The sequence below is a fragment of the Nelumbo nucifera genome, chromosome 4 (assembly GCF_055504915.1).
Source record: "Nelumbo nucifera cultivar China Antique chromosome 4, China Antique-T2T, whole genome shotgun sequence".
NCBI lineage: Eukaryota > Viridiplantae > Streptophyta > Magnoliopsida > Proteales > Nelumbonaceae > Nelumbo > Nelumbo nucifera.
This window is the reverse complement of record NC_142652.1, coordinates 27,965,691-27,979,447: the sequence shown is the minus strand read 5'-3', so window position 1 is coordinate 27,979,447 and position 13,757 is coordinate 27,965,691. Positions and strand designations below refer to the sequence as shown.

The 13,757-nt window shown below is 38.7% G+C and overlaps 1 protein-coding gene across 8 annotated transcripts in view; it reads left to right on the top strand.

The window, feature by feature from the left end:
- Positions 1 to 549: 549 nt before the first annotated feature.
- LOC104602910 (chaperone protein dnaJ 15) overlaps positions 550 to 13,757 on the top strand; it is a 30,020-nt gene continuing 16,812 nt past the window's right edge. For 3 of the 8 annotated variants that reach the window (XM_010266774.3, XM_010266771.3, XM_088902734.1), the window contains exons 1-4: positions 550 to 688; positions 776 to 891; positions 1,134 to 1,266; positions 2,076 to 2,199. In XM_010266774.3, coding sequence (XP_010265076.1) covers positions 1,142 to 1,266; positions 2,076 to 2,199 — 249 coding nt within the window. In that variant the 5' untranslated portion in view covers positions 550 to 688; positions 776 to 891; positions 1,134 to 1,141. Of the gene's footprint in view, positions 689 to 775; positions 892 to 914; positions 1,042 to 1,133; positions 1,267 to 2,075; positions 2,200 to 13,757 lie in introns of those variants that run through there. The other 5 variants (XR_016085271.1, XM_010266773.3, XM_010266772.3 and 2 more) reach the window with 4 other exon arrangements.

Here is a 13,757-nt window from a genome sequence, read left to right as displayed (position 1 = left end):
CATTTGCTTAATAACTTAGGAATCTTAAGTTTAGACATTTTTTTCATATAGGAATAAATAAACAAAACTTTTAATCTAACATCATCATCCATAATCTAACAAGTTTTTGTGACCAATATACATCTATTTGTTAGTTTGATTTCATGGACTACACAACAGGGCCCATCCTCAAAACCCATTAGTCAAACCCCCCTGCCCGGGTGAAGGCGGAATTCGAGCCCAAGTATCTCTTCCAACCAGCCCAGAATTATCAGGGTCATTTGGTTCTCTCTATGACTATATAAACATCTTCGGCCAAACAAACTTGGGTCAGGCCATCACCGGTCGGAAACACTGGTGAGCCGCTCGACACAGATCAACCCGCAGGCCGCAACGCAAGGGGGTCTGTGGGTTATTGAACTTTTGTGTCTTTTGATGCCACAGAAAATATAATATTTTTCCCCTTTCCCCTTTACCCCTTCACCCATTACTAAACAGTAAACACAACTGTCAAAAGTATTTTTTATAATCTCAATTCTCTTCTCACAGAAAGGGAAAAGTTATTTTTTGCAATGAAATTTTAATTTCCAGAAGGCCAGAACAGAATTTCCAAAAGTTCCCCTTGGAAATAATTTCACGCTTTTGCGACTTGACATGGAAACAGGAAATATACGCAATACGGCAAGAAGGATGCCAGCTCGTCTATGAAGTATGAACAAATTGGCAGACGTTGTAATTTCAGAAAAAAAAGTTATTTTTTTTAATTTATTTTCTAATGTTTTTGGTACGAAAAAAGATTCATTTCTTGCAGGTGAAAAGCCGGGAAAACATACAAGGTTTGGTTACGGAGGAGGTCTTTTCTGTCTTCTCCGTCCATCGTTTCTTTCTCCACCACCACCGTCTAGTTCTTAGGTAAATCACACTACGAACTAGAACCCTAGTTTTTATTGTTTTAGAGGTTAGAGCCACTCGAACGTGTGATCAGAGGATTGGAACTCGCTGTCTCTTTTTTTTTTTCGTGTTTAGTTTTCTTTAATTTTTCCAGAAGAGGAGCTGTTTTAGGTCCTAATTGTTATGGTTTCTTTGGATTGTTGCCGTTATTTTGGTCTGGTTTTGATGGCTTATGTTTTAATTTTGGAATGATTTGGTTGTAGATTCGGGGATGAGTTCGAAGATTCAAGGTCCTTCGGCGCCAGCTGTTCGTCGGGACCCTTACGAGGTCTTGAATGTATCAAGGGATGCGTCGGATCAGGAGATTAAGACTGCGTATAGAAAGCTTGCTCTCAAGTGAGTTCTCTTTGCCCTTCTTTGCCCTTCTGATTTTTTTTTTTTGGGTAAATATCAGATTTTGTGCCCGAGCTATAATATATGGGCATAAAGTTGAACTCAGGACTTATGTGGATGCTAAACGGGTGTGCATTCAAGTCGAGCCATGAGCTTAATCCCAGCTGTGGCAGTTTTCTTAGGGAGAAAATACAAAACTTTGGATGCTGTTACAATCAATGTATTATGGATGTTACTTTATGCAACTGATTTGAACAATTGGTAGTGTCTTAGAACACTGCCTATGTGCAAATAGGAGCAGTTCATTCCCCGTGGACCTCGAAAATGGTAAAATTGTGTTCGAAGTAGAACGATGTGCAATTTCCAGTGGTTGGCTGGAACGGGTTTTGTCGATTTGACGGGGTTGTCAGTGTGATGCTACTTATGAAACTAGCCACGTTATGACGTTCACATGAGATCTACTACTCTGTCCCATAAGGGGAACATAAAATTATATGAAAATTCATAGAATGGCACAGAATATTTCGATGAGTCAGATAATTCTTGCGTGTGCTCTGTTCTTGCTTTTGTTGTTTTGCATCTGTTACTTAAGAATCACATTCTCCATGGTGACAGTGCATTGACTGTTTGACACTCTTCATTCCATTGTTCGTGTGCTGCTTGTTCTTGTTTCATTCTTCCTGTACATCGCACTCTTGTTTACTTAATTATTAGGCTGAACTATGAAGAAAGTTTTTATTTTCTTAAATATATTTTTTATTTTCAACCCATTTTAAATACGTGTTATCTATTTATTTTGAAATTATGAACAGGTACCATCCTGACAAAAATGCAAGCAACCCTGAAGCCTCAGAACTCTTCAAAGAGGTGGCATATTCTTACGGTATATTATCTGATCCAGAGAAAAGAAGGCAATATGATACTGATGGGTTTGAGGTGGAACTTTTCTCCTTCCCCTGACATTTCCATGATTTCCGTTTTGTTGTCAGTAATTGTAGTGTTAATTTATTTCAATTGGTAGTAAACTTACCAGAAAAGCTAAAATTTTGGAAGATCCAGAAAACAAGTCATGCCTTCCTGTGCAGCATGTTGAACAATCAAGAGATAAGAAATTCAATGCATGTTCATGGCTGATGTCATGATTAAGTGGAAAAGCCAAGGGGATAGAATAGAAATTATTATTCATGAGAACATAGGGTAGAACCAATAGGTGACATTAATCTGAGGCTAAGAAATGAAATGGTCTGACTCATGCAATTAAGGTCACTAACGGCAGCATTGAAGAGTGACTTGATGTCAATTGAGAGCTTAGAAAGGAGAAAGGGATGACCAAAGAGGGCTAGTGTTGAAGCAGTAAGAAAAGCTTTGGGAACTCCTACCTTAACAGAATATTTGAAGAGCTAAGCTTGAATGTTTCTAAGAAAGGAGGAGGTCTGACTCTCTCTATGCTGAGAAGGTTAGATGTTGTTGCAGAATTATTGGGTGCTGTTGTTGGGGACGCTGAGACTGATGGAGGCATGGTTGCTGAGAAGGTAGTGACAGTCTTGAGGAGAGACATGGATGAACCTCCTGAAGCGGTGGAAAGAGAAAAGAGCGATAGGGGAGTCCTTAGGGTGGAGGTGTGTTATGACAGTGAGGGTGCTGGTACAGGATTGACAAGTGGTTGTACAAGTGGGGGTGCTGTTGTTGGGGACGCTGAGACTGATGGAAGCATGGTTGCTGAGAAGGTAGTGACAGTCTTGAGGAGAGACGTGGATGAACCTCCTGAAGTGGTGGAAAGAGAAAAGAGCGATAGGGGAGTCCTTAGGGTGGAGGTGTGTTATGACAGTGAGGGTGCTGGTACAGGATTGACAAGTGGTTGTACAAGTGGGGGTGCTGTTGTTGGGGACGCTGAGACTGATGGAAGCATGGTTGCTGAGAAGGTAGTGACAGTCTTGAGGAGAGACGTGGATGAACCTCCTGAAGTGGTGGAAAGAGAAAAAGAGTGATAGGGGAGTCCTAGGGTGGAGGTATGTTTTGACAGTGGGGGTGCTGGTACAGGATTCACAAGTGGTTGTACAAGTGGGGTGGAAGATGGGTTGGGGCGGACCTGACCAATGCTGTGGTGGATGTTGCAAAGGAGGTGGCAAATGATCCACGTAGTCATGATGATAATGTGGTGTCGTGGTGTCCTCAAACGAGGTAAGGACGTAAAGTCTGCTTCTGTAATATAGGAAACAGAGTTGGGGGTTTCTTCTGAGGAAGTTGATGGTGAAGAAAACAATGTCTTATTTTCTGAAGTGGTAGTTGGAAGATTAGACAAAGACATTGGACGTAGGAAGGTTGAGTTTAAGACTGTTGAAGCTAATGATGTTGTTGTGACTTTGAAGAAGTTAAAAGCTACAAATAAGTCACATATCATCCACGTAACCAAGGTTTTCTACCACCTAAAAGAAGGCATTGTCAGGGTGGGTCCTCGCAATAAATTTAAGAGATTGTATAATAGAAGAGGGGCACTAGCTAAGGTTAGAAGTTTGTTGACGGTAAGAAGATTGTGCCAGATATGGCCAGCTTTCCAGGGTTGAGATTATCAATGACTTTCTCAAATTGATCAAGTGAGTGAAGTGGCAGAGTCAAGAGGGAGTATTGGTAGTTCGGGATGCGGAAAGGTGGGCGGGGGTGGTGAGGTTATGCTTTGGGCTGTTGTGATGTAGTTGGGTGTTAGTTGTAGTTTTATTTTTCTTCCTCTTGGGTGATGTCTTATCACCTTCCCGAGATTTTACCATTACACCAAGTTATGGCCCCTTATTGCAAATAATAGTAATTCGATAATGCAACTGCATTAAAAAAATAAACTAATGAATATTATAAGTACTTCTATACCAAACAGCCCCTAAGATAAGTAGTTTTCACATAATTCTTCTTCAATTAGAACATTCACATGGTCTATTTGCAATTTTTATTTAGATTTTGGAGTATAAAAATTCCCCAAAAAAGAAAGAACATACAAGTATGAAGTAGAAATAGATGCAGAAAATTTGAGTGTTTGGAGTTAACAATTTTTTAGTGTATCTGGAGAATATTGCCTTTGGAGAAAGCTCATTGTGGATAAGTATGGCCTTCAAAGTAATGGTTGGGATAATTATCAAAAAAAAAAGGTAATGGTTGGGATTCAAATGTCCCCAGCTTTTCTTATGGCTGGAATCTCTGGAGATGAATCTGCAAGGCTTTCCCCCATTTTACCAAAGGGGTAAGGTATAATGTGGGTGATGTCTCCAAAATCAGGTTTTGGGAGACCTATGTTGTGATGATTCATCCTTGAAAAACTTATTTCCTGACTTGTATAGGATTGGCATAACAAAAATGCCACAGTTGCTGACTCTTTTGACAATGTAAGTGGCTAGCCTGTTTGGGTTTCTTCCTTCCGGATAAACTTCAATTATTGGGAAATGGGGCAGATCTCTAAGGCCCTGTTTGCATCAATTCTAGAATTTCTCATCCTTAGAATTTATCCAGAAAAGAACGGATTCTAGAGTTTCTTGATTCTAAGAATCTTTTTACACGTTTGGTACAAAACCCTGATTCTCGTTTCTAAGAATCAGAATGATGTTTGGCATGGCCCTATTTCTAAGAAATCATTTCTCTAACTAATAATCTCATAAAACCAACTCATACATTTTTAATTAAGTAAAAATCATGCTTCATTGCCTTCTAATATGTTACAGGTTAAACAAAAGACTGTTATAAGGCCTTGAAATCTTTGTTAATATCCACCATAAGAAAGGGACTTCAAATTTGTTACTTTGCCTTCCCCCCCCCCCTTCATTTTTATTAATAAAAGGAAAGAAAAAATATGGGAAGCATGACATGCTTGTGAAATCTCAAGACCATTCTGTTCACATGTCTAGTGAATTGTGATCAGTTTTATCTCAATGAGATTACCAATCTGTTAAGCTAAACATGTCCAGTGAAATGTGATCATTAAATGAAAGTACACAATGGATTTATCTCAATGATATTTTTTTTGATCAGCAACACAGAAAAAATTTCATTAATTATGTGAGAAACATGAGCTGAATGCAACTATATATCACCTTCAAAGAGCAAGAGGAAGTGGCAAAGTACTAAAGAAACTTGGTGGTGGAATGAAGAGGTTCAAAATATAATTAAATTAAAATGAGTATGATACAAAGAATGAGAAAAAGCTAGAAATGTAGAAAACTGGGAAAGATATAAAATCGTAAGAAAGGAAGTCAAAAAGAAAGTGAATGAATCTTTAATGACAAGGAGAGGGATCAAACATGTGTGTTAGAAATATCTTATGTAGGGCCATAAGTTGGGTAAAATCCTTGGATCTGTTTTCCACCTATTCGATGACATAAGGAGAAATTGGGAACAACTAGCTAAACGTTCTGCAATCAGATCAGATCTTGATGGCAGTAGTTCTGCGAAAACAAACCTGATGTGCTGACTTGAGAGATGAGAGGAAAGAGAGGTCCCACTAGGCGTGCCAGAAATTTGTCGACCCAAATTTCGTGCTAAATTTGGGGCACAAAAAAATGCGGACAAATTCAAAGAAATTTATTTATTTTTTATTTTTGCAGAAATGTAAGTGGGATACAAACTCTTTCTTTTTGCTTTTTGCAAAGAAAACCCTCTGATTCTCTTGTCTTGGACACAACCCGAACTTGTACTTGTAGCTTGTCATGGACACAATCCGAAAATCTTGACAACTCATAGTTGTAGAAAGAACTTGCAACGATCAATTGTACGTGCACAAGATAGGAGAATTTTCTTTCTTTTTTTTTGGTTGTAGTGATTTGATGGAACTTTTGGTTACAACAACTCAAAGGCCGGAATCCTTTTGCCAACGTTGTACGGAGCTGTAACGGTTTCGAAGCTTCAATGGTTGAGGAGTTGAAATTCTGATTTTTCTCCCCTTGATCTTGATGTGGCCCGTTTCTTCTTCTTCTTTGTCAAAAGCAACGGAAGCAATTGGAGAGGAATTGGGTAGTTGAAGGGGGAGCTGAGGGGAGAAAAACCTCTTCAGTTAGGCACACTTCCCAACATGCATGCGACTAGCACCATTGATCTTAAAACTTCATTTCTATCAAAATGCTTGAAAGCAGCAACATGCAGGTTTTGAAACTCTTTCTCCTTTTTTTTTTTTTCTTTTCTTTTCTTTTCTATCAGAGAAGCTTTTCCTCGTCACCTTTCAGAGAGCCCCCCGAATCTGCTTGCTCTCCTCTCCATTTTATAGTGGATGGGTAGGTACATTTGAAAAACCCGCCCCAAAGATTTGAAAATGAAAGGAACCATATTCGGCAACTATGGTTTCCTTCTTCATTTGACAATAATTTTGATGCTATTATAGGTAATGATTACCATTTAAATGGAGACCCCACAAGATTGATTTGAACGACATCCTAAAGATTTGTATTATTTTGGCAGGTTTGTTGGCTTGAGATCTCTAATTAAGGGGACCATAGTGATCTTTGTATAAGATTGATTGGGAGGGTTTGTAAAGGTGCCACTTGGCAAGCGACCGGACCCCACATATAAAAGGAAATCTATTAATTGGGTTAAGCTAATCCTCCTTGAGTCAGCCTACCATATCTTCCTTTCAACCAAATTGCTAATTAGGCATTATTGCTAATCAATTGGGCCCCACTATAGTTGATTAGAGAAAATCTCTCTAATTGATTTGAGAGTTTAAGAAAATCTTTCTAATTGCCCTGAATGGTGGGCTTTGTCTCAATATTCAATCCTCTACGTGGTAGGTGTGGACCCTATTCACTTCACTTCTTGGGCCAAAAAATTTACATGTCAACAGTGACCTTTCCTTTAAAACTAGTAACAGAATTATAAGTTCAAAAGAAATTACACAGAAGCCCAAAATAAAGTAGCCCGAGAAACCCCCTGTTTTGCAAGTGAATCAGCCCTTGAATTTGTTGATCTGCCTAGCCACTGAACTCTAATTGTCATATTCCTTGTTAGCCATTTAACATTTTTGAGAAGATCTCTAAATCCCCAGATCACAGAGTCCGGATCTTGCAATCAACCCACTATCACCTGGGAGTCCCCTTCAATAATTAGATGCTCTATTCCTAGCTGGTTTGCTAGCTGATTCCTTGCACAACAGCAAGTAATTCGGCCCTTATAGAGTCTCCACACTTGTAGGACCTGAATACAAAGATATAAACCATGTTAGGTGCATTAAAGATGAAGATCGAAGAATCTTGGTAAAAGATGAGGAAATCAAACAAAGATGGAAAAACTATTTTGAAAATTATTAAATGAACAGTAGGGAGAGGATGCTGATGGAAGAAGAATGTAGCAATACTAGTAGTGTTGAAAGTAATATGTACCTTCATAGAGTTAGACCTATTAAAGTAAAAGGGGCACTAAAGAAGATGAAAAAGGGAAAGGTGTTAGGACTTGATGTGATTCCAATAGAAGTATGGAAAGATATGAGAGGTAGGCTTGCTATTGGCTAACCAAGCTATTTAATAAGATAGTGAAAGAAAAGAGGATACCTACTGATTGGAGAAATGGCAACATGGTGCCTATATTTAAGAATAAAGGAAATATAAAAGTTGTAATAACCATTGGGGGATTAAACTTATGAACCGCACTATGAAACTTTGGGAGAGAATAATTGAACAAAGATACAGCTTCAGCTATGTGGCGACACAGAGACTTATTGAGGAAAGTCAATTGACTCACAAGAAACATGACTGTTACCTCTCTTTGGGTGGGAAGATCAGCAAATACTTTAGTGGATGGGTTAGCTAAGCAAGGGGCTTCAAGGGAACATTTATTTTGGGCTGCTCTGTAATTTTATTCTGTTTATTCCTGTTTTTAACTTGATGTAATACCTGTTAGAAGAGGTAACAGCTCGTGCCTCTTCATGGGTTTCATGTATTGCCTTAATTTCTGGATTAATAAAATTATCTTCATTCATCAAAAAAAAAAAAAATAATTGAACAAAGATTATGACTTGAAACAAGTGTATTAGAGAACCAATTTGGCTTTATGCCAGGGAGATCAACCATGAAAGCTATATTTCTTTTGATATGATTGATAGAGAAGTTCAGAGAGAAGAAGAAAAGGTCTTTATGTGATGTTCATTGATCTAGAAAAGGCATATGATAGATTTCTTAGAGAGATAATATGATGGGTTTTGGAAAAGAAAGGGGTTCAAAATAGGTATATAGACCTAATTAAGAATATGTATGAGGGGGCAACAACCAATGTTACAACACCAGCGGGAGAGACTTCAGATTTTACAGTTACTATGGGTCTTCACCCGGGTCAACACTTAGCCCTTATATATTTGCATTGATCCTAGATGAATTCACTAAACATATTCAGGAGGAAGTTCCATGGTGCATGTTGTTTGTTGATGAGATTGTTTTAATGATGAAACTAATGAAGCATTAAATGCAAAGTTAATCTTATGGACAAATGCCCTAGAAGCGAGAAGTTTTAAAATAAGTAGGACTAAAACATAGTATATGACATGTAAATATAGTAATAATAGTGTAAATCAAGATGCACTTAGGATGGAAACCAAGAGATAACTCAATGTGACCATTTCTGATACCTTGGTTTAATAATTCATAAGAAGGGAGAGATTGAGGAGGATGTCATCCAAAGAATGAGAGCAGAATTGGCAAAATGGAGGGGGTGCATCTGGACTTTTATGTGATAGGCAAATACCACTTAGATTAAAATGAAAATTCTATAAAACAGTTGTGAGGCCAGCTATGTTGTATGGAGCAGAGTGCTGGGCAGCCAAGAAACGTGTCCAGAAAATGAATGTGGCAGAAATGCGAATGCCAAGATGGATGAGTGGAAAAACTAGAAAGGATAGTATTAGGAATGAAGTTATCTGTAAGAACCTAGGAGTAGATCCAATAGGTGATAAAAGAGTATACTAAGATGGTTTGGGCACATGCATAGAAGAACACCAACTGCACTAGTTAGAAGAAGTGATTCATGTAGCTGACTCCATATTAGCTGGGATAAGGCATGGATGATGATGATGATGATATATAATATATTTGATAGGCAACAAGATTCATTCATTCATTAAAATTAAATATACAAAGTGTTGAGAGCGTAAAAGCTATCTCCCCCTTTTTTATAATGGTAGCAAATTACAACACTGCCCCAAATAAAGGCTCCCTAAGTGCCCCCTTGTTTTGCTGAAGTACAGCCATGCCTGTTGGCTGATCTTTGAATCCACTGAACTTGCACTTGCATACCCCTCGATAAACATTTCAACTTTTTCATTTCATTTCTGTAGATCCATAGAGTTTTCTTTCTATTCTGCAACCACCCCACCACTTCTATGATCAACTTATTGTTATTTAACTCTTTTGCTTTCTGCACTCCATCTAAAAGTGAATGTCATTTAATTAGCCAAAACTTTTTGAATTTTGAATATTGTGCTTATGGCAAGTGATTCCTATAAACCCTTTTGTGACTTAGGTCTCCATTGAGTGATCCTGGGTTCTCCCTTTATATTCCCTCTAATTTTGTAAGTAGCTATTACAATTGTCAACAACATAAGAAATTTTCACTAGAAAAAAATATTCAACATCTCCATAATTTTCACCAGAAAAGATTATTCAGCTCTGGGTTCTCCCTAAGGGCTGAAGTATTAGCTCTCTGTCAAGGGCCGAGATTGGTAAAACAGTTGGATGTTCAACAAATTGAAGTGGTAGGGGGCTTGAAATCGGTGATAGGGTGGCTGCAATCAAACTCACAAGCAGAGTTTGAGGGAAATTACAAGCCTTTCAAGAGAGATTGGAGTGTTGATTAGATGGGTTAGAAGGTCAGCAGATGGTTTTGCTGACTCTCAGCCAAATAAGGGACGAACACGGGAGAATTATTCTGGGTTGAATTGTAATAATAAACCTTTTGGGGGGGGGTTGGAATTCCTAGTATAAGTGATTGAACCTATGTATCCATCAAAGATTATCCAAATTTAATTAAAGTTATCGTTTCCTATAAAAATAACAACTAAAATTGATCCATATGTGCTTCTTCTCAAGTTTATATTAGATGAGCTTCTATCTTTTTGTGCCAAATCATCCCTAAATGCCCTCATATCAGTTCACTGTCATAGGCCTTCATTATCTTCCATCTTACAAAATTTGGTTCTAAAATTCAACCTAAAAACTAATTTCTAGAACTTTGGTGCTTTATCTTACAAAGAGATTTACTTATTTATTTAGTTTTTGTGAAAAACCTGCTCAAAATGCCTTTGAATTAAATTGCCACCTCCAGTGATTTAAAAGGCGCGCCTAGGCGCTCAAGTGAGGTGCATTTTAGGGTAGGCGCCTCACCCAGGTCCTAGGCGCAGCCCATTCAAAAGGCACACGCCTGGTGCGCCTTGAGCCTTAGCCCGGACCCTCGTGCCACGCCCCTCGAGGGGCGTGGCACAAAGGCGGCTCGTAGAATTAGGAATATAATATGTCACATTAGCTACTTGTTGCAATTGAGAAAAAAAGAGATTGTGGGTTTTATATGCTTGATTTCATTTTTAAATTCTCATTTGAATATGCTTTACATATTATATTTATGTATTTTAATTTTAGATAATAGGTTTTTAAAACATTTATTTTAAAACTTAAGTTTATATTTTTATTAATATTATGTTTTATAATTTTTTGTTTTTTTTGAATTTTTATCTTTTTTTTTTTTTTTAAATTGTGCGCCTTGCCACAAAAGGGTGCGCACCTCGCCTTGCACCTTGCGCCTCAGGTGCAAAATGGCCCTTGCGCCTTTTTTGCGCCTTGCGCTTTTAAAACACTGGCCACCTCATTGAAAAATTCCATGACTATGTACTTATTTTGAATTTTTTATATTTCCACGGCCTAGGAGAATGATAGGACCACTTTGAATTCTGAGAATCTGAGCTGGTTCGAGGGAGCTCACCCTCCTGAAATGGACGAGAGAGAGGAAGAGAGGAAGAAGGGAGAGACGGTAGAAGACTAAAGGATTATTTCATTTCATGCCTCGAATAGATGGGGGGTTACAATTATTTATACTCTCTCTTCAGTCTCTCCTGCACATGGACTAGACTGTGACTGCTAACTAACTGGAGGGATGTGGCCTCCTCACGTAAACTAACCTCAGTGGAGGTTGCACATGGGTGATCCGGTGTTTCTCTTGTGTTGGGCCTGGCTGATGTTTGTCTTGACCTGGGTCTCATGTTGTGGGCCCGAATGGATAGTTGGGGCCTATCAGAGAAGATGCAGTTCTCAGCTAGTTTTTGAGAGAAATTAACTGATTATATTAAAGAACGTCAAAGGTACATGAGATGATGTACAACAGAAAAACCAACAATTGGAGATTACAAGGCAGATTTCTATCACTAAATAAAGCTTCCCTGTGGGTACCCAACTTTGCCAACTGATCTGCCATGGATTTTAACTCTCTGGGAACCCAATAAATCTTTGTAAATAATGAGCCAACCTCCAGGGACCTTCTTCCTTCTCCCCTAACCACTTAACAGTATTAGCAGAATCACCTACAATGGTTAGAGAAGACAAACCCCTTTCTTTTGTTATTCTGAGGCCTGTGAGAGCTGCCAAGATCTCTGCTTTAGTTGAATCAACAATCCCAATTAGACTACTGAAGACCCAGCAAATGCTTCCATCCTTCCTCCGCAAAACACCACCAATCCCTGCAGCTCCAGGATTGCCTAGGGCACTACCATCTAGGTTTAAGCTGAAATTAGTCTCTTCACTTGCAGGAACAAGACTATGCCTGTTAATATAGCCCATAGATGACTGAAGGATCTCCATCACATTCCTCTGAGGATCACCCAAAGAAATTCCTTTAAACTCGCTCACTCTTGGATTATAACATTCCTACATCAATTGGTTTTAGAGTACATAGTCCTACATCAATTTGGTATCAAAGTAATGGGTGCTACTTCATATTGATACTAGTGCAGCAGGCCCTACATCACCTGGTGTGGGGTTGGTCTCTTTTGTATAGCATAAGCTCCATGTCTTCCATCTTTGTGTCTTTTTTTGGCCTAGAAATGAGCAATGCAGTTATACTTTCCATGCATGCATAGTATATTCATACTTTTTATTCATTATTTTTTTGAAGGTAAATAAAAAAGAAAATTTATTAAGATTGAAAGTATCATACAGCACCAGGTGATGAGAAATCACCCCAAACAAAACCAAAACAACAAAGAAAAGAAGATCCCAACAAAAACCAAAAACACCCATGGTATATTCATACTTTTTATTCATTATTTTTTTGAAGGTAAATAAAAAAGAAAATTTATTAAGATTGAAAGGAGCATGCAGCACCAGGTGATGAGAAATCACCCCAAACAAAACCAAACCAACAAAGAAAAGAAGATCCCAACAAAAACCAAAAACACCCAAAGCCACTGAAGAAAGACACCCCCGCCAAACACCCCTTATGAGAGCACCTTAAAACATAACAACCCAGATCTCAACAACCCTCTTGACTGCTTAACCAAGAACTGCATAGAAAAACCACCCAGTTGAAGGATTACCAATACCCCTTATTCTCCCTACTAAGACAAAACTTAGCCTTCCACCACCAATTCCGCCTCCAAAATTAACAGCCCTTATCAAATACCAACCTCTCCTCTTTTTTTTTTTTTTGATAGGCAGGTGTAACTGATTTCTACTAATAAAGGAGGTTGGGCCACCCTTGTTTTGATCAGCAACACAGAAATTATTTCATTAATAATAGAAGGCAGAGTTACAAAAAGAGGTTGTGAAAAAATAAAACAACACAGCTTTAGAAAAGCTGACCCAACCGAAGAATTACGATTGAGCCCAATACAGGTTAGTTTTTTGTACCCCATGCTTAGCTAGACCATCTGCCGGACTGTTGGCAGTTCTCCTAACCCATTTAACTCGGATTGTCATGTCCTTTGAGAGCCATTTAAATTGCCTGGATTCCTCAAATACCATGTCACCCCTCCCCCTTCTTCAGCCAGTTCACAACAGTTCTTGAGTCACCCTCAAATGCCATACCCAAATCTTTAGCCTTCTCAACCCTATATACTGCAACCAATAGCTCTGATCTAGCTACACCACCTTGTTCAGCAGGTCTCGAGTATAAAGCTATGATGTTTCCTTTCTCATCCCTAATGACCCACCAATCCCCCCTATGCCTGAGGGGCCAGGATTGCCCACACAACTCCCATCAAAATTCAATTTCTTCCAGCCACATATTGGGGGTGACCACTTCTCAACAGATTTCTGTCTTCTAGATGATGAGGCAGCAATAACACCCCGGGCCCTAGAAAAGTCCTCAACCTCAAAATCTGAAAAAGTTTCAGACATTTGCCCAATGTGCCACTCTTAGAGTTATTTCTACCAAGGCTTCTTTGCTTTTTTCTCTTTCTTCATATATTCTTGAGTTTCTTTCTTCCCAAACTGTTCAAAGCAACACTGTTCTAGTACATCTCCCCAAAATCCTGCCTCTCCTTTTAGTACAGCTAA